This window comes from Desmodus rotundus, chromosome 3 (genome assembly GCF_022682495.2).
Source record: "Desmodus rotundus isolate HL8 chromosome 3, HLdesRot8A.1, whole genome shotgun sequence".
NCBI classification, from domain to species: Eukaryota; Metazoa; Chordata; class Mammalia; order Chiroptera; family Phyllostomidae; genus Desmodus; species Desmodus rotundus.
Genome location: NC_071389.1, coordinates 197,043,601 through 197,060,887, shown reverse-complemented (window position 1 = coordinate 197,060,887; position 17,287 = coordinate 197,043,601). Strand labels below are relative to the sequence as shown.

At 53.3% G+C, this 17,287-nt stretch overlaps 2 protein-coding genes across 7 annotated transcripts in view; one reads left to right on the top strand and one right to left on the bottom strand.

Moving 5' to 3' along the window:
* XRCC6 (X-ray repair cross complementing 6) overlaps positions 1–3,418 on the bottom strand; it is a 61,423-nt gene extending 58,005 nt beyond the window's left edge. Inside the window, exon 1 of one of the 4 annotated variants that reach the window (XM_053919626.1) lies at positions 3,262–3,418. In XM_053919626.1, the coding sequence (XP_053775601.1) occupies positions 3,262–3,403 (142 nt within the window). In that variant the 5' untranslated portion in view covers positions 3,404–3,418. The remainder of the gene's footprint in view (positions 1–3,261) is intronic. The other 3 variants (XM_045186795.2, XM_045186798.3, XM_053919625.2) reach the window with 3 other exon arrangements.
* A 4,322-nt stretch (positions 3,419–7,740) lies between these two features.
* Positions 7,741–17,191, top strand: PMM1 (phosphomannomutase 1). 3 transcript variants are annotated; one of them, XM_053919629.2, is made up of 8 exons: positions 7,741–7,926; positions 10,553–10,670; positions 11,618–11,694; positions 11,826–11,917; positions 12,059–12,236; positions 15,429–15,504; positions 16,197–16,312; positions 16,742–17,191. In XM_053919629.2, exons 1-8 carry the CDS (start codon positions 7,840–7,842, stop codon positions 16,796–16,798), a joined length of 801 nt encoding a protein of 266 aa, XP_053775604.1. In that variant the 5' UTR covers positions 7,741–7,839; the 3' UTR covers positions 16,799–17,191. The 3 variants fall into 3 exon arrangements, with proteins under 3 accessions (XP_053775604.1, XP_053775605.1, XP_053775603.1); XM_053919630.2 differs by having other exon boundaries at positions 7,753–7,926; positions 12,137–12,236; positions 16,676–17,191; XM_053919628.2 differs by having other exon boundaries at positions 7,758–7,926; positions 16,676–17,191.
* Positions 17,192–17,287: the final 96 nt, after the last annotated feature.

Sequence of the window (17,287 nt, the reverse complement as noted above, 5' to 3'; positions counted from 1 at the left end):
GTTCACTCAACCCCACAAACATTTCCCCAGGAGCAGCCCGTGTGCGAAGCAGCGCTGGCCCCTGTGCTAGGGGTCAGACAAGGCCCTGCTGGGCAGGGATTATGTCTGGGAAGGCTGGGAGACAAAACGGTATACACGTGGTCATCTCAGGTGGTGATAGTGCTTGGGAAGAAATAAAACCAGGTGGCAGCATAGCGGGGGAGCTTCGGTGGCGGGGGGGGCATGTAAGGAGTTGGGGAAGCCTTGTGTGGCAAAGTGATATCTAATCTGATCTAACAAAGCCCAGATCTGAGGAAAGAGCATTCCAGGCACAGGGAGCAGAAAGTGGAAGGAACATCAGAGGCACTAAGGGAGGCCAGAGTGGCTGGAACACCAGAGCAATGGGGAATGGAGTGGGGGGGAGAGGCTGGAGAGGCGCATGAGCCAGATGGTGCAGGGCCTTGTAGGTCAAACAGTGACATGATCAGTTGCTATACCAAGAACGGTCTGGGGCAGGGGGCAGTAGGGGCCCCAGGGTGGGGGTACTGCAGTTGTCAGGCCGCAGGTGAGGTGTACTGTGTGTTGCTATGTGCCTGGAGCTGTGAAGAAGCCTTGGAAATTAGTTTGGTTCCTGCCCCCTGGGAGGAACAGAAGACAACAGAAACATGTGAAAGCAAGAGCTACAGGGAGCCCTGACTGGTGTGGCTCAGTGGGTTGGGCATCGTCCCCCAAACCAAAGGGTCCCTGGTTCGGTTCCTGGTAGGGGCGCATGCCTGGGTTACAGGCCAGGTCCGCAGTTGGGGATGTGTGTGGGGCAACTGATTGGTGTTTCTCTCGCACATCGATGTTTCTCTCGCTCTCTTTCTCCCTTTCCCTCTAAAAATATATGTAATCTTAAAAAAAAAAAGCTACAGGGACTACAGAGCCACTGCCAGCCACTGCCCTGCTTCCATGAGCTTTTGCTGGGCTACTGCAACTCTGATTTGGAGTGTGCTTAGATTTCCTAATTTGTTTTTTCCAAAATGAAAGTAAGTTTTTGGTTATATAAGTATAAAGATTTTATATATTTATTTAGAAAATATAAGCAACCAATAACAGCACAGAGGTGAGAGGGAAAGTCACCTAAAATTCCATCATCCTGAAAGAGAGAATCTTGTGAACATCTTTACAGAAGTTCCTGTGGATTTGAAGTCACACACAGTAGACGAGCTGTGTGGTACCTGGCTTTGTCCTCGCAACATGTAGTGAGGCTCCAGCAAGGTAAGAGTGGGCTGCTCATCACAGATGTGTGCATGGAAGCAGGACGGCAGAGGATGGTGAGATGGTGTAATAAGTAGGAAGGCGACTGCCCAGGCTGGCAGGTTGCACTGTGAGACCTCTGCGTCCTCAGGCTCACTCACACTGGGGCTCTGGCCCGAGGGCAGGCAAAGAACCCAGTAGGGGTCTGGTGTATTCCTGATCGTGAACCCTTGGCCACGGAGCCTGGTTGCTTTGGAAGGGGACTGAACCCCTGGTCTACAAGGTTGACCAGGAACCTGAAGTTCCTTGCAGAGATCTCCCACCCACTGTTTCCCCAGCAACATCACGCTGCAGTGAGAGAGATGAACACCAGATGGCGCTATGGAACCCACACGGCCCAGCTCACCCCCAAACTCGGGGGGCCTCGGGTACTGCAGGTCACATGAGCATGCTGTGCTCCCCACACACTTCTACACTTCGCTGGCCCCCAAAGAGCCCTTGGGGCAACACATTTGTCGAGGCCCTTCTCGAACTTGTCCCCGGACTTGTCCAATCCCCACACCCTGCTCTAAGAGCAGGCTCCTATCACTGCAGGTGGTTTCCATATCTGGCTTCAATTTACTATTGGCTGGAGCAGGATTCCTACCCTTCCCAAACCACCCCACCCTCACTCCCACCCGCACCGCCTATCCTCAGAGCAACCCTTTACCTGGTGGTAAAGGCCCAGCACCAGCACTTCCTCTGCAAAGCCTTCCTGACCTCTACCCACCCACAGTTGCTCCTTTCCTCCTGCCGGTGCCTCCCCAAACACTTCCGCCAGCTGGGGCAGAGCCTGGCTGTGATCCCCTGAGCACCCAGCACAGGACCTGGCGCAGAGCTGCCGTCTTGGAGTGAATCTGTCCTCCAGTTCAGTCCTCGTAGGCCCACATTGAGGGGGAGGGGTGGGTCATAAAAAATCCAGGACCTGCATTTTGATGGGCCTGGATTGAGCCTCTACCTCAGATACCTTGATTAAGGCTTTCCCTTCACTGGGCCTCAATTTATTCTTCTGTAGAATGAAAACTATGGATCAGATAGTCTCTAAGGTCCCTCTTAAAGGGACTCCCTGCCCTGGGTATGAGAGGTGAGGAGTGACTTGCCCAAGGCCTCACAGTCCTTGAGACTCAGGTCTGAGACAGACATCACTAACCCCAGGTGTCAAAAGGCTGCTGTTCCTGCTCTTCACCCCCAGGTGGGGCGGTGCTGGGACTATTTCTGTCTCCACTGGCTTTGGCTGAGCGAATCCCAAGGGAGCCCCAAGGGAGCCCCAAGGGGGCCTGTGCCAAGCAACAGTTTCCACCACTCCCCAAACCACCTCTAAACAGGCACACTGAAGCTTGTTGAAATGTAACACACTTGTTTATTGTAAAAACAATGTAAGCTCTGCAGGCATTTTGGAAAATGAAGGAAAAACAGCCAACACCCACAGTCTCCCCAACCACCCACTGCTCAGCACCAAGATGGAACTAAAACCAGCAACAGCCCTGACCTGCTCTCTGCAGAGCCTCTAGTGACCAGTCTAAGCACATCTCCCCTGCACCCTCATCTTCCTAACAGCCTAGACAAGCCATAGTGGCGGGCCCATTTAGCAATGAGGAGCAGGCTCAGAGGGTGGGAGGGACCTGCCCAAGGTCATCTGGCTGGGAGGGGCAGCCCCAGGAATTATCAGTCTAACTGCATAGGGCTGGGACGACCCACCTTCAGAAGGTCATACTTGAGCTAGAGGAAAAGAGGGTCAACACCCCTATATTCATTCAGTAACAGCTGACACTAGGCCTTCCACCAAGGGGCCAAGGAAAAGCATGGGCTTAGGGGACTGGAACTGAGTGTGAATCCTGACTGTTCAGTGTGACCTGGGAAAGCCACTTCACCTCTCTGGTGTCAGTAACTATATCTGGAAATTAAGTATAAGGGTACTCACCTCAGAGGATTCTAGCGAAAGTAAATGAAACGCCCAAAGTGTGAGCTCTGTACTCACCCAAAGCAAACATGGAAGTCACTAACCTTCAAACCTTAGCCAACTGCCTGGCCCAGAGGAGCCCAGTCTTCCTTCCTGAGCAGGATCCTGCCCAGATGGGGTCTTGGGCCCCCTGCCTTCAAGCCTGGCTTCCTTTGGTGCTCTGGAAACACACTTCTGGCCAGGCATCTCAGTCCCAGTTTCCTTGGTCCTGCTCCTCGCTTTCCCTGGGGCCTCCCCTGGGCCACATCTGAACACCGGTTGCTAGGGATGAGTCTCCCTCTTAAAGGGACATACTGGTGGCCATAAGAGCCACCCCATCTGATTTTCCTGGGTCTGTGTCTCAGGACAGTTCACTCCCCTCTCTCGGTTTCAGTGTCCATCCACCTCACTGAAATTGGTTGTAGTGAGACATTAGGGAGAGACCATGAAAGGTATTTGTGAAGAAACTGGGTCACTACAGGTCTAAAGCATAGGTGTGCTATTATTGGGAGCTTATCGTTGCTCTTCTCTGAAAAGGTGGACACAATCCATGGGAGACAAACACTTGTCCTGCCCTATGGGCCCCATCCTACAGCTTCCGGATTCCAGTACCGGGTGGAGCCCAGGCATTTGCATTTAACCACCTCCTTAGGAATTCGTAAGCAATAGAATAGGTGTCAGCTGTGAGATGTTAGAGACTAATCTGGCCAGTTATAGCTCCACCCACAGGTGAGCCCTGGGAAGGGGTTTTAGAGCTGCCAGTGGCTGGAGTCTTAAAGACCAAGATCTCACTGGAGCAGGAAGTACAAGGGAAAGAGTTGTCTTCTCTCCTGTGGAGATGCTTCTGCTTTCTGTCTGCATCCAACAGAAAACAAAAGCTTCTTGTTTTCCTATAGTGTTCTCTGGACTCACAACAATGTCTGGCACAATACATTTGTCTCACCAATGAACCGAATTTTGCTTCAGGGCCTGGAAAAAAAGATTTTTCCTTTTGTCTCTGACTTCAGTACGGCTTCTCAGCATGATTATTGATTCTGTGTTTTAAATTTGTTTTATGGTTACAGAATATTTTTTAAAATTTTTATTTATTTATTTTTAGAGAGAGGGGAAGGAAGGGAGAAAGAGGGAGAGAAACATTAATGTGTGGTTGCCTCTTGTGTGCCCCCTACCGGGGACCTGGCTCACAATCCAGGCATGTGCCCTGACTGGGAATTGAACCAGAGATCCTTTGGTTCGAAGGTCGGCACTCAATCCACTGAGCCATACCAGCGGGGGCCTGTCTTTTAAATTTTTTTGATATTTTGTATATCACACATTTTTTTAAAGATTTTATTTATTTATTTATTTTTAGAGACAGGGGAGGGGAAGGAGAAACAGAGGGAGAAACATTGATGTGAGAGAGAAACATCGATCAACTGGTTGTTTCTCCTACGTGCCTCACAGGGACCAAAACTGCAACCTGGGCATGTACTCTGACCAGGAATGAAACTGGCGAGCTTTTGATGGGGGAACTCGAGGAATGGAAAATTTTAGTTCTAGGTAATAGTCAATAAGCTTAGTAATCCATGCATGTAAAAAACAATTGTTCCAGAAACTGAAGGTATGACCTGCCTTGACTCTGTGAGACCATAAACAGTTCCACCTTTGTGCCTCAGGAGGACTGCAAGAGGTCAAGATGGTATCTGAGCCATTGTATTGCAAGGCAAGTACTACCACCTCCTGACCACCGCCCAGGACATAGATGAAAGAATGACGCAGCTTTTTATCTGATTAAATTTCTCCCTGAATTCCAAACCTCTTACCTACGCTTTTCTTCTTCTTTAAAAAAGGGTCGGTTTAAAATGGAATGTAAGACAGTCTGTTAGGGTACATAACCTGCTGTCTTCTCAGATCGCCCATAAAGATTAGATCCCTGTCTCTGCTTATTGGTTTTGGTAGTGACAGGAAGCGGCTTTTCTGGTTCCACTTTTGCTTTGCAGGACTCTCAGCCTGCTAAGCCACATAGGTCAATGCCCATCACCAGTTTTCTTGCATTTTATTTTTCAAAAACATTACATTCCCTGGCTGGTGTGGCTCAGTGGACTGGGTGCCAGCCTGCGAACCGAAGGGTCAAGGGTTCTGTTCCCTGTCGGGGCACATGTCTGGGTTGCCGGCCAGGTGTTCCCAGCAGGGGGCATGCGAGAGGCAACCACACATGGATGTTTCTTTCCCTCTCCTTCTCCCTCCTTTCCCTCTCTCAATAAATAAATAAAAATCTTTAAAAACAAAACAAAACAAAACATTACATTAACCCTGGCTGGTGTGGCTCAGTGGATTAAGTGCCGCCCTGCGAACCAAAGGGTCACAGGTTCAATTTCCAGTCTGGGGCACATGCCTGGGTTGCGGGCCAGGTCCCCAGTAGGGGGGCATGTGAGAGGCAACCACTTATTGATGTTTCTCTTCTTCCCTCCCTTCCCCTCTCTAAAATAAATAAACAAAATCTAAAAAGAAAACAAAGACAAAAAAAAGCACATTACGTTAAAACACTATCTTGATTACTGAGCTTTTTTGTGCCTGCTTAAATTTTGTTCCTGAGGCCTGGTCTTAGCCCTGTCAGCCTGCTAGGTGCTCTGTGTGGCCTTGGGCACATCCCTTTCCTTTTCCTTCATCAAGTGGAGACAATAATACCTTCCAGAGCTGCTGTGAGAGTAAATGAAGATGTGTGGTCAAGTATGATGACTGGCACATGATCAGGGATCAACAAATACCAGTTTTTACTATCTCACTTTCTATAGTCCTAACAGGTGGGAATTATGTCCCCATTATACAGAGGAAGAAACAGGCCCAGTGAGGGAAGGTAATCTGTTCAACCCCTATTGTTAGAAGGGATCAAACTGCAGTTTCCTGGACTCCGACACCAGTGGTCTCCTCAGGGCAGCTACCAAAACAGAAAAGCAAGCAGCCCATCAAAAACATGGTGCACATGGTGTCACTCACAGGCGTGTGGAGGAGTGTGTCTCTACATGACCAAACTGCCTTAGTTGATCACTGGAATCAGGGCAAGGAAGGCAAGTGCGGCAAAAATCCCTTCCCAGGCACAGCCTCAAGCTGAAGGGCAACCCCTGGGAGGACAGAGGGATGTGGAGGCAGGCCTTTGGCTCTGGAGTGTGTGAGAAGGGAGAAACAGAAAGCCCTGGAGAAGAGGAAGCTGCAGTCAACACATTTCCAAGGGGGGAAATATCCTTGAATTTCATGATGATACTAACACCCAGAGATAGCCTGCTACTTTTCTACTACAAAAATGAGGTCATAATTTTTCCATATTAAATATTCTACAACACAGCCCTGGATGGTGTGGCTCAGTGGATTGAGCACTGGCCTGTGAAGCAAAGGGTCGCCGGTTTGATTCCCAGCCAGGGCACATGCCTGGATTCCGGGCCAGGTCCCCGGTAGGGGGAGCTCGAGACCCAGCCACACATTGATGTTTCCCTCTTTCCCTCCTTTCCCCTCTCTAAAAATAAATAAATAAAATCTTAAAAATAAATATTCTACAACACGGATTTTTCTGACTTCATCTTATAGATGAATCATAGTTAATTGAATTAATCCCCCCCTTTTTTTCCTTTTCTTATTTTCTAGAAGTTGAACTGCTGGCGCAAAAGGTTTGCAAACTTTTTAGATTTTGACAGGCCATGGCTGTTTAATCTGTAACAGTATCAAGCACATCTATACAAATTCTCCTTTGGTGTGAGCCTGCTGTGTGCCAGGTGTTCTGCGGGCTCTTTTACACAAATATTTCTTTTGTGTAAAATGTGCAAAGCAACCCTACAATGTAGGTGTTCTTCCCATTCTTCAGATAGACGAACAAAGCTTCAGAGAAGTGAAATTACTTGCTCTAAGTCACATAGTAGTGGAGCTGGGAAGACAACCTAGAACTGACCCCAGGGTCAACGCGATGATTAAATAGTTGTGAAAGAGAGATCCAGGAAGGCTTCTTGAAGGAGGTGGGCCGTGCGCTGAGCCTTATGGAGTAGACAGAATGACAGCAGGAGAAGAGAGGGTAAGGCCATCTGGCAAAGTCCGGAGCCTGAGCAAAGGCCATCAGATTTCAATGTTAAGATTTTTAGGGCAAAGGCATTAGCAGCCAGGGGGGAGTCATAGAGTGATTTAAGGCGGGCGCAGGGAATTGAGACAATCCCGCCTTCGCCCCGCCCCGCGCGGCCCAGCACTGCGGCCTCAAGGCCCCGCCCCCGTCCAGCCCCTCCACCGCCAGAAGCAATCCAAATCATCCATCTACCGCCCCGCTCTGGCACAACCCCTCTCTTCCGGGTTCTATCCCTCACTCCTCTCCGGGCCCAGGCCCCGCCTCCGTGTGGGTTGGAACAGTCCGACTGTGCCGGGCTCTGCCCCGCCCCATTTCACGTCCCATCTCTGCCTTGTGCAACCAAAATCAGCCATACCGGTTGGCTCAGGCCGCGCCCATACCCCCCGTCCGGGCCTCCACCTCCCGCCGAGACCACTCCCTGGAACGCCCCTTTCGAGTTTGGCGCTACCCCGACTGACTGCGGGCCCCGCCCCTCCCAGCCCCGCCCTATCTAGCCCGCCTGCGGCACAGCCGGGGCGACCACAGCCCTCGACTCTGCCGGGAGCGCGGAGCTGCAGCCATGGCTGTGACCACTGAGGGCGCCCGCAGGAAGGAGAGAGTGCTCTGTCTATTTGACGTGGACGGAACCCTCACGCCGGCTCGCCAGGTAGGGCCCCGACCTTCGGAAGCTCGGATCAGGACTGTCACGCAGATACCCGGAGGCCGAATGTGGGGCCTGCAGCGGCGTGACCCCGACCTCAGAGGCCGAGTGTGGGATGCAGCCGTACTCGGTCCCTGACACCCTTGACAGCCGCTAGGAATGACGGACACCCGGGCGCACACGTCACAACCCACGAGCGTCCGGGCTGTGTCGATTCTGGAAGGAGGAGGCTGCGAGGGAGGGCCTAGCTTCCCTCCCTAACCCTCTGCCAGGCTTCCCTATGCCAACGTTTGCCTCCCGGAGACCCCCGTATCCCCAGCTGGGGCTCACCGCAGTTCAGTCCTAGGATGCACCGGTAGCCGGAAGCTGGCGTCTGAACCTGGGTTTCAGATGGGGCTTGGAGCCAACCCAAGTGTCAGGGTCGCCATCTGGTGGGGGTAAGGGGATTTCAGAACCATCCCATCTGCCCTTTGCAAGCCTGGGCCTGGGTTTACTTCCTCAAGCCCCTCTCCCACTTCCCACCCCAGCCGTGGAGGGAAGGAGGGAGAGCTTACTATACCTTTTGGGTTGACTGTGGGCTCTGCCCACCTGGAGGTGAGAGTTCTCAGGCCTAACCTGGTCACAATGGGGATATTGTGGTACTGGTTAGCTGGGAGTGCAGTTCTAAAGACATCCCACCCCGTGGATCCTCCAACCTCTGCTGCACACCCTGTTTTTCTCCCTTTGGATTCGCCCTGGATGAGCCACCAGACCCCTCCTCACTGGCTGGATGCTTGGATAAACAGGCCTCTTTCTTGCCTGCCCTGAGTGTACTCCAGCCTCCAGTCTGGGGCCACATGGACCAACTGAAGGATCTAGAATGGGGAGCCAGTAGGGCTGGGTTACAGGGCAGAGTCTGATGGAAACACAGGTCTTGGCCTCCACTCTTAGGTCCTGCATGCCCCATCCTCTTCCCTGTGGGAGTGCTCTGGATTGGGCCCTAGGGGCACATGGAGGAATCAGGCCTTCCTGCCCTCCGGCAGCTCCCCAGTCCTCTGGGATGGGAGAGAGCAGACAGTGAACGGAGAGTTGCAGGGTCTAAGAACAGCCCCTTTCCTCTGACTCTGCTTCTCTGACCCAACAGCCTGTACGAGAACAGTGTTGTTAATGCTGCCCACCAATGTTATTGCCAGGCCCTGTCCTTACTACTTTCTGAAAGTTAATTTTTTTAAGATTTTATTTAGAAAGAGGGGAAGGGGCGGAGAAAGAGAGGGAGAGAAACATCGCTGTGCAAGAGAAACATCAATTAGTTGCCTCTTGAATGCCCACAGCTGGGGACCGCAACCCAGGCATGTGCTATGACCAGGAATCAAACCTGCAACCCTTGGGTTTTTGGGATGATGCTCAACCCACTGAGCCACACCAGTCAGGGCAAAAGTTAATTTTTAAATGATGCAAGTATAATTTATAAATACTTGTATCATTAAAAATGCATTCTGTTGTAATCAATGAAAACAACAGAGAAGGCTAATTGTCCTCTTACTGTGTCAGGGTCCAATCCCCTCCCCAGGGTAACCTGGTTGCCTGTTGTGTGGCTTCCTTCCAGACTTTTATCTGGATCTCTGTTTGCCCAGAGGAAACATTAAGCATTGTTTTATGAGGCTTTTAAAAAAATAAGTGGTATCGTACATCATACTGTGTGTGTCTTCCTGCAACTTGTTTTTGACAATTAGCATGTCTGAGGACTCTCCCGTGTTGGAAGTACAGGCCCAACTTATTCTGTGTAACCACAGTATAATATGTCAGAGCGGGTATGTGCCGTTTTCTGATTAATGAGCATGGAAGCCGTTTGAAGTTTTCCGCTACTATAAACCCCTGTGAACCTCTGTCTCCACATGGGCACGAGGAGTGGAAATGCTGGGTGACAGGACACGTGCATTTTAAGTTTTAGTGGACTTTGCCAAATTACCCTCCAGAACGGCCAGTTTGCACTCTCGCCAGCAGCACTTGAGAGTGCCCCCACCCCCCCATATCGTGGTCCACTCTTGATATTGTCAGCTTTGAATATCTGAATGTTTGAAAACATGGATTATAACTCCATGTTAGTTTACACTTCCTGGGTGGGGAATCTTTTCATGTAATCGGTCACCAGTTAATTGGTCATTTCTAAGCACTTCCTAGCAGGGACCCCCTGCAGGTGTTGCTACTGTGATCCCCATTTTATAGATTGGACAAAGAAGGCAAAGAAAGGCAAAGCCATTTGCTCAAGGTCATCCTGCTATTGAGGGACATTTAAAGATTTTATTTATTTACTTTTAGAAAGAGGGGAAGGGAGGGAGAGAGAGAGAAACATCAACATGTGGTTGCCTCTCACACGCCCCCTACTCTGGACCTGGTCTGCAACCCAGGTATGTGCTCTGACTGGGACTCAAACCAGTGATCCTTTGGTTTGCAGGTCAGTGTTCAATCCACTGAGCCACACCAGCCAGGGCCCAAGTGCATCTGATTTTTTATGATCTGTGTCCTAAACCTTGAACTGCCTCAGATCCAGGTGGAACATGCGCTCCCTGGATTTTGAGCACTGAGGGAGGGCTGAGTGGAGGCCCCAGACGTGCTGACAGCCAGCATCCTTTACTTCTCTGCCCCGCTGCAGAAGATTGACCCTGAGGTGGCTGCCTTCCTGCAGAAGCTGCGAAGTAGGGTACAGATCGGTGTGGTGGGCGGCTCTGACTACTCTAAGATTGCTGAGCAGCTGGGAGAGGGGGATGAAGGTAGGAGGAGCTGGCCAGAGCCAGCTCCACAGTTGAATTGGGGGCGGGAGTGGGGAGTTGGGGAGATCCCTGGATCAATGTGCCTTCAGAGACCTAGCCCTGCTTCTGTGGGGCAAAGGAAGTAGAGGAAACAGCCAGATGTTTCCCTCACTGTTTCAGCAACCACTTAGTGAGCACCTTAGAGAGAGGAGAAGGGAGGAAGAGAGGGAGAGAAACATTGGTGTGAGAGATGTTGATCGGTTGTCTCTTGCACGCCCCCAACTGGGGGCCTGGCCTGCAACCCAGGCATGTGTCCTGACTGGGAATCGAACCTGTGACCTTTTGGTTTGCAGTCGTGGGATCAACCCACTAAGCCACACCAGCCAGAGCCAGACATTGTTTCTTGAAGAAACAGCAGGGAACAAAAGCAGAACCCTGCCCTTACGTAGTTTACATTCTTAGTTCTCTCTGCTGAATCTCAATTTCCTCACCTTTAAAATGGGCATAACCAATAATGGCTACCATTTCTTGAAAATGACCATGTGTTAACTTCCTTTCATTTAATTCTCACAACTGTGCTTCAGGGTGTACATGATTATCCATTTTATAGAGGAGGATTCTGAAGTCACCCAGGAAGTGTTTGGACCCAGAACCCCTGTTCTCAGCCAAGTTCCTGATCTTAGCTCAGGCAGATACTCCAGCTCCTCAAACCAGAAACCTCCTTGAGTTTCCCTTTCCCCCACCTCCTTCTTCATCAGCAAGTCCAAAAATATCTCCCTATGTGCCCATGTGTCCATCTCCACGGCCCCACCACTGATCGCCTCCCACCTGGACCGTGCAACAGCCTCCGGCTGTGTTCCCTGTTGCCTCCCCACTCCTGCGCATTCCAGTCCCTTCTCGTCTCCTTGGCTCTGGACACCTGGTCTCATGCTTTCTCTTTCTCCCCTGGCCTCTGCATGTCCCTGAAGTCATTGAGAAGTTTGATTATGTGTTTGCCGAGAACGGGACAGTGCAGTATAAGCATGGACGACTGCTCTCCAAGCAGGTCAGTGCCGCCCTAAGCCCAAGGACACTTTTCCATAGTGAATGAGGCAGTCCATGGAGCCCTCTGACCTGGGTGTGGGGAGGGGCACCATGCCTGCCCCACTCAATCCTGCCCCTGTGTTCCTTGCCCAGACCATCCAGAACCACCTTGGGGAGGAACTGCTGCAGGACTTGATCAACTTCTGCCTCCGCTACATGGCCCTGCTCAGACTGCCCAAGAAGCGGTGAGACCCTGCCCAGCCTGTGTCCAGCCCCACCTCCCCAGTTCTGGGCCTGAGGAGGAAAGGGCGGGTTTCTGGTGGGACCTGCAGGTGCTCCAGCCCTGACTTACTGACGGGTGGATTCTTGTCCCCTGTGCAGTCCAGATGGGGCTGGATTGAATTCAGGGCCTTTGTCTCCTTCTCTCTGATTCCCACCCTCCCTCCCACCCCCATCACCACCAGTGGAACTTTCATTGAGTTTCGGAATGGCATGCTGAACATCTCGCCCATCGGCCGGAGCTGCACCCTGGAGGAGCGAATCGAGTTCTCTGAACTGGACAAGGTGCCGCCTTAGGCTGTAGGACCTCAGTTACTCAACCTCTCTGAGCCTCTATTTTCTCACCAGTGAAATGGGTTGGGAGTGGGGTGTTCTGATAGAACCGATACCCTTTTGGACACCTACCGAGTGCCCTGGCTGTAGGCACATGTGCGTCCTTCCCACACTGCTGGCCTGCCTCCTCTGATGACCCACACCACCAGCCACCTACTTACATAAACTCACACCTCGGGCATCCTCCACACCTTCCCAGCCACACAGGGTCCAGCGAGCATTCCTGTTGATTCAGCCTCTGGAGTTGGTCTCAGATCTGCTCACCTGTGTCTCCCCTGGCGCCCTGCTCCCCACACACCATAAAACGAGTCTGCTCTCCAGCAGTGCCATTGAGAACCTCGTAAAGCACATTTGTCCTGTCTCCTCTCTGTTCACAGTCCTCCCTAGCCCCCCTTACCAACCGGACAATGTCCCAGTGTCCTCCCATCGTGTCCTGAGGGTCTGCCTGGCTCAGGCCCACCTGTTCGGCCTTCTGTCTGCACCTGTGCGTAGGACTTACCAAGGTCCTTTGTGTGCCTCCCCCGCTAAATCTTGACTTGCATTTTGCTTGTCATCCTCACCCCCTCTTCCTTCCAGGGATGGAGCCAGCCCATCCATCCGAGCCTTTTCACGCTGGCCTGTCCCTGTCCTCTCTCTGACCTGAAGTCTGCCGTCCCCCTTCTGCCCTCTACCCTGGCCACGCCCCCTTTGCTGACTGTAAGTCAGCAGGCAGTCTCCTGCTCCAGGGCTGTGCCCTCAGACACAGCTCGTCCTTTCACGTCCCTCACGTCTGCTCAGATGTCACCTGCTCAGTGGGGCCTTTCCCGAGCATGACATTTAACATTGCGTCCCCTTGCACCTCCAAGTCCTCTGTTTGATTTCTTCCCAAGCAGCCCTCACCACCCTCTCAACACTGGATCACCTGCTTTTTAAACCTTGGCTGTTGTCTGGCCCCCACCAAAGCTGTACGCTCCTTCAGGGCCAGGATTTCTGTGCTGTTCACTGCCGAATCCCCTGTGCCCAGCACATGCCTGGCACATAGCAAGGGCTCAAGAAACACGAATGAAATAGGTGGTATTATCCCCATTTTATGAATGAGGAAACTGAGGTCCAGAGAGGGCAAGTGACTTATTCAGGGTCACATAGGGAATTGGTTGCAGAGCAAAGATTTGAACTTGAGACAAGTTTCCCTGAGGGTGGGTGGGACTCTCAGTGAGACCTCCCAGTTCAGTGAACCCCACCCCAACTCTCTGTCCAGAGACTTGGGGTAGACAATGCCCCACGGGCAGGGAGACTTTCCTGTTGGAGTAGTTAAGATTGACCATTGGCAGACAGCCCCTCCCACACACATGACCCCTTCTTCGGCCACGCAGGTTCCAGTCCCAGCTCCACTTTCTACTTGATGAGTCAGTCACCTGGAAAAGTGACTTCACTACTGTGTGCCTCTGTTTTCTCATCTTTTTCTTTTTTTTTTTTAAGATTTTATTTTTCAGAGAGAGGGGATGGGAGGGAGAAAGAGAAACATCTATCGGTTGCTTTGCATGCCCCCAACCCAGGACCTGGCCCAAAACCCAGGCATGTGCCCTGACCGGGAATCAGACCAGCGACCTTTCGGTTCACAGGTTGACGCTCAACCAACACCAGCTAGGGCATGTTTTCTCATCTTTAAAGTGGGGGTGATCACAGTTCCCTCCTTGTAGGGTGTAACGAGGACTGGGCAGGATGGAGGTCTGGCAACACTCACTCTCCCCACAACCCCGAGGAGGGTCTCCTCTCATCTCTCTGGCTCTTGTTTACCTGCTCCTGGTGCTGCAGCAGGACATGGGACGCTGGGCCTCCTGCGTGCCCTGCACCGGGCAGATCCGATGCAAATAAATGCTCTGCTCTCCTTCGGTACCTCGGACCCCAAGGACAAGTAGTCCCCTCCCTTGGACGAGGTTACTGAGGCCAGAGGTCACACTGAGGCCAGAGTGCTAGTCCCTGCTGAGGCTAGACTTGACACATGGGGCTGGTTCTCCAGAGACAGAGGTACAGCCCCTGGAACCGTTTGGGAACATTCATTCATACCCGTTAGGTGACTTGCCCGTGGTCACACAGTCAAGAAGCACAGTAGCTACCCCTGGAACCTGGGTCATAGCAGGCCTTACAGCTCATGTGCTCCCTGGACCACTTCTAGGCTCCAAACCGCTGGCCATCACCTGCCTCCCTTTCTGCTTTCGTGCCACCCAAGGCTTTGACTGCCGAAAGCACAGTATGAGGCACTCCACTCCTGTGCTCTGAAATCCCTGGTGGCTTTTGGTCCCCCAGGATGTGTCCTAACTCTCCAAACCAGGCCTCCAGGCTACCCGTGGGCTGATCATCCTGCCGAGCTGCTTGGGTCCCGTGGGGACAGCCCACCTCCATCCCTCAGCCACAGAGAGCCTGGGCTGAGGGAGCTGACCGCTCCTGTGGTGCTGGCTCCCATTAGCACAGCCGCCCCTCCAGCCTCAGCATGGCGGTCCCCTTCTGTGGTCCCAGCAGGGCTGGGCTGGGGAACCTCTGGCTGGTGAGTGCAAGTCCCCTGACTGCACATTTGTACATGTGCTGCCCCAGGGCTGGGGGCTGGGGCTTCCTGGGCACTGCTGGCTCCCCCAGCCCAGGCCAGTTCACTGCACCCAGGGGCGCTCAGCAAATGAACATTGGTGCTGTGTTCGTGCCCGGCATCCTGCTGACCTCTCTCTGAGCGCCCACTGCCACTTATTCACAGGCCTTCACGTGCTCTCTGCTCCTTACACTCCCCTCTGCTGTCAGCCATGGTTCACTTTGTTGAACTGGGCAGAGCCCCGCCCTGAGGTGGGCTTTGTGACTTGGGGCTCAGACTGCCCTTTCCCTTCAACCTTCCTCCTTTAGCCTCTATTCTAGAGTGTCCTTCAGAGTACTCCCCTGTGTCCCCAGTGGTGAGATGTAGCACTGAGTTCAGTCACAGACCTGGGTTCAGGCCCTGGCTCTGCCACTGAGGCTGGGTGACCTTGAACACGTACAGGCCCTCTCTGAGTCGGTCTCCCATAGGTCAAGAGGGGGTCATGTATCCACCTGGGCGACTTAGTGAGTTCACAGCTGTGTGCCCAGCACAAGGCCTGGCTCACAGAGGCGCTCAGCCCTGGTCTGCTTTCTTCCCTCCTGCAGAAGGAGAGGATCCGGGAGAAGTTTGTGGAAGCTCTGAAAACTGAGTTTGCCGGCAAAGGGCTGAGGTTCTCCCGAGGTACGTCCACCCACCCTGGAGCCTCGCTGCACTCCAACCCCACCTCCTCCCCCAGGCAGAGTAGGGGCAGGTTCAGCCCAAACAGCCAGGGACCCTATGGGTTACCACCTCCCACTCCTCTGCACCTAAACCCAGTCAGCACCCCCTCACCCAGTTGCTCAAGGCAAAAACAAGCATCTCCTTTGAGTTTTCTCCCTCACCCCTTCCCAAGTCCAGTCTGCTAGCAAGTCCCGGAGCCCTCTGTTCGGAATCCATCTGGAATCTGACCCCTACCAACAGCCTCAGCCCAGGCTGTGGCTGGCCTCTCACTGCCTCCTCCCCTTCGACCCATCCCCACAGTGGCCAGAGGGGCCCTTACAGAAGAACAGACCTGTCACACTCCACACCCCTACCTCCCATGAGGACTGTACTTGTTCCCCAGCCACCACTGTGCTGGCTTACATCTCAGCTCAGGGTCACCTCCTCAGAAAGGTCTCCCCTGACCATGTTGGCTAGAGCTCCCCACTACCCGCTGCCACCCCACTGACTCACCTGGATCAAAACTGTCACAAGGACCCCAAGTCCGTCCCATGCCCTGCACCTGGGCCTCAGGAGGCACTCAGGGTGGTTGAATGAAATAAAGAACGAAGGGCCTCACGCAGGCTCACCTGCAAGCCATCCCTCTGCTGGCTTTGTCCGCCCCGCCCCTGCAGGAGGCATGATCAGCTTTGACGTCTTCCCCGAGGGCTGGGACAAACGCTACTGCCTGGACAGCCTGGGCCAGGACAGCTTCGACACCATCCATTTCTTCGGGAACGAGACCAGCCCCGTGAGTGTGGCTCAGCCCAGGTCCTTCCCACTCCATGTCATCCCCCAGGTCAAGGCCAGGACACAGGCTGACAGAACAGACCTCTTGGGGGACTCCCAGAGGACAGCCCGCACTCACTAGCCCATTACACAGATTGGAAGGCTGGGGCCCAGAGCTGGCTGGACACTTGCCCCATGTCACATAACAAGTCAGGGCAGACCTGGTAAGGGCAGAGGACGGCTTTCTGAATGTTCTGAAGGGACATCCAGAGGGGCAGCTCTGCAGGAGCCAGTGTGGGAGGACACCCCGTGTCGGGGTGGGTGCTGGTCCCCAACCCCAGGAGCCTTGTCCAGGCGCCACCTTCTCTGTCTTCTCTGTGCGCAGGGTGGGAACGACTTTGAGATTTATGCCGACCCCCGGACTGTGGGCCACAGCGTGGTCTCCCCTCAGGACACAGTGCAGCGATGTCGTGAGATCTTCTTCCCAGAGACAGCCCATGAGGCGTGACCGCAACTCCCAGAGACCTCCACCCAGGCCGAGGGAGCACCCCTGGCCCTGGTGCTGGGTGGGTGCCAGGCCCCTCCTCCTCCAGCCCAGGACGCCTGCCTCACTGCCTGCTGCAAGGCCCACCTTGATGGGGCCAGGGTCTGTGCGGACTGTCCCTAGTGGTCAGCTCCTGGTGGGACTGGCTCCGTCCTCCACCCCAGCAGCCCTGGCTCCAGCTGCTGCTTGTACTTCTGAACGGAACACATTTCTGTCTGCACTGGACGGAGGCGTGCGTGAGTGTTGGTACAAGACAGAGCCCCCCCTGCCTTCCTGCCCCAGATGGGGTGCAAGGCGGTGGGGAGGGTGTGTATTTACTAGAACTTTATCACAAATATTAAAGTTCCCAGGACAAGGTATGGCGTCAGTTCCATCTGAATGGACAAGTGGTGCCAGTCACAGATGCCGTCATAGCCACCTCTTCGCAGATGAGGAAGCGGGCACAGGTGACAC

What these genes read in the sequence shown, in the direction of transcription:
- PMM1 (XM_053919628.2), top strand. Translation starts at nt 7,840, where the DNA reads ATGGCTGTGACCACTGAGGGCGCCCGCAGGAAGGAGAGAGTGCTCTGT. An exon ending in GACGACTGCTCTCCAAGCAG is followed by an intron (nt 11,695 to 11,825) that starts GTCAGTGCCGCC and finishes TTCCTTGCCCAG; the next exon opens with ACCATCCAGAACCACCTTGG. An exon ending in CTCAGACTGCCCAAGAAGCG is followed by an intron (nt 11,918 to 12,058) that starts GTGAGACCCTGC and finishes TGTGCAGTCCAG; the next exon opens with ATGGGGCTGGATTGAATTCA.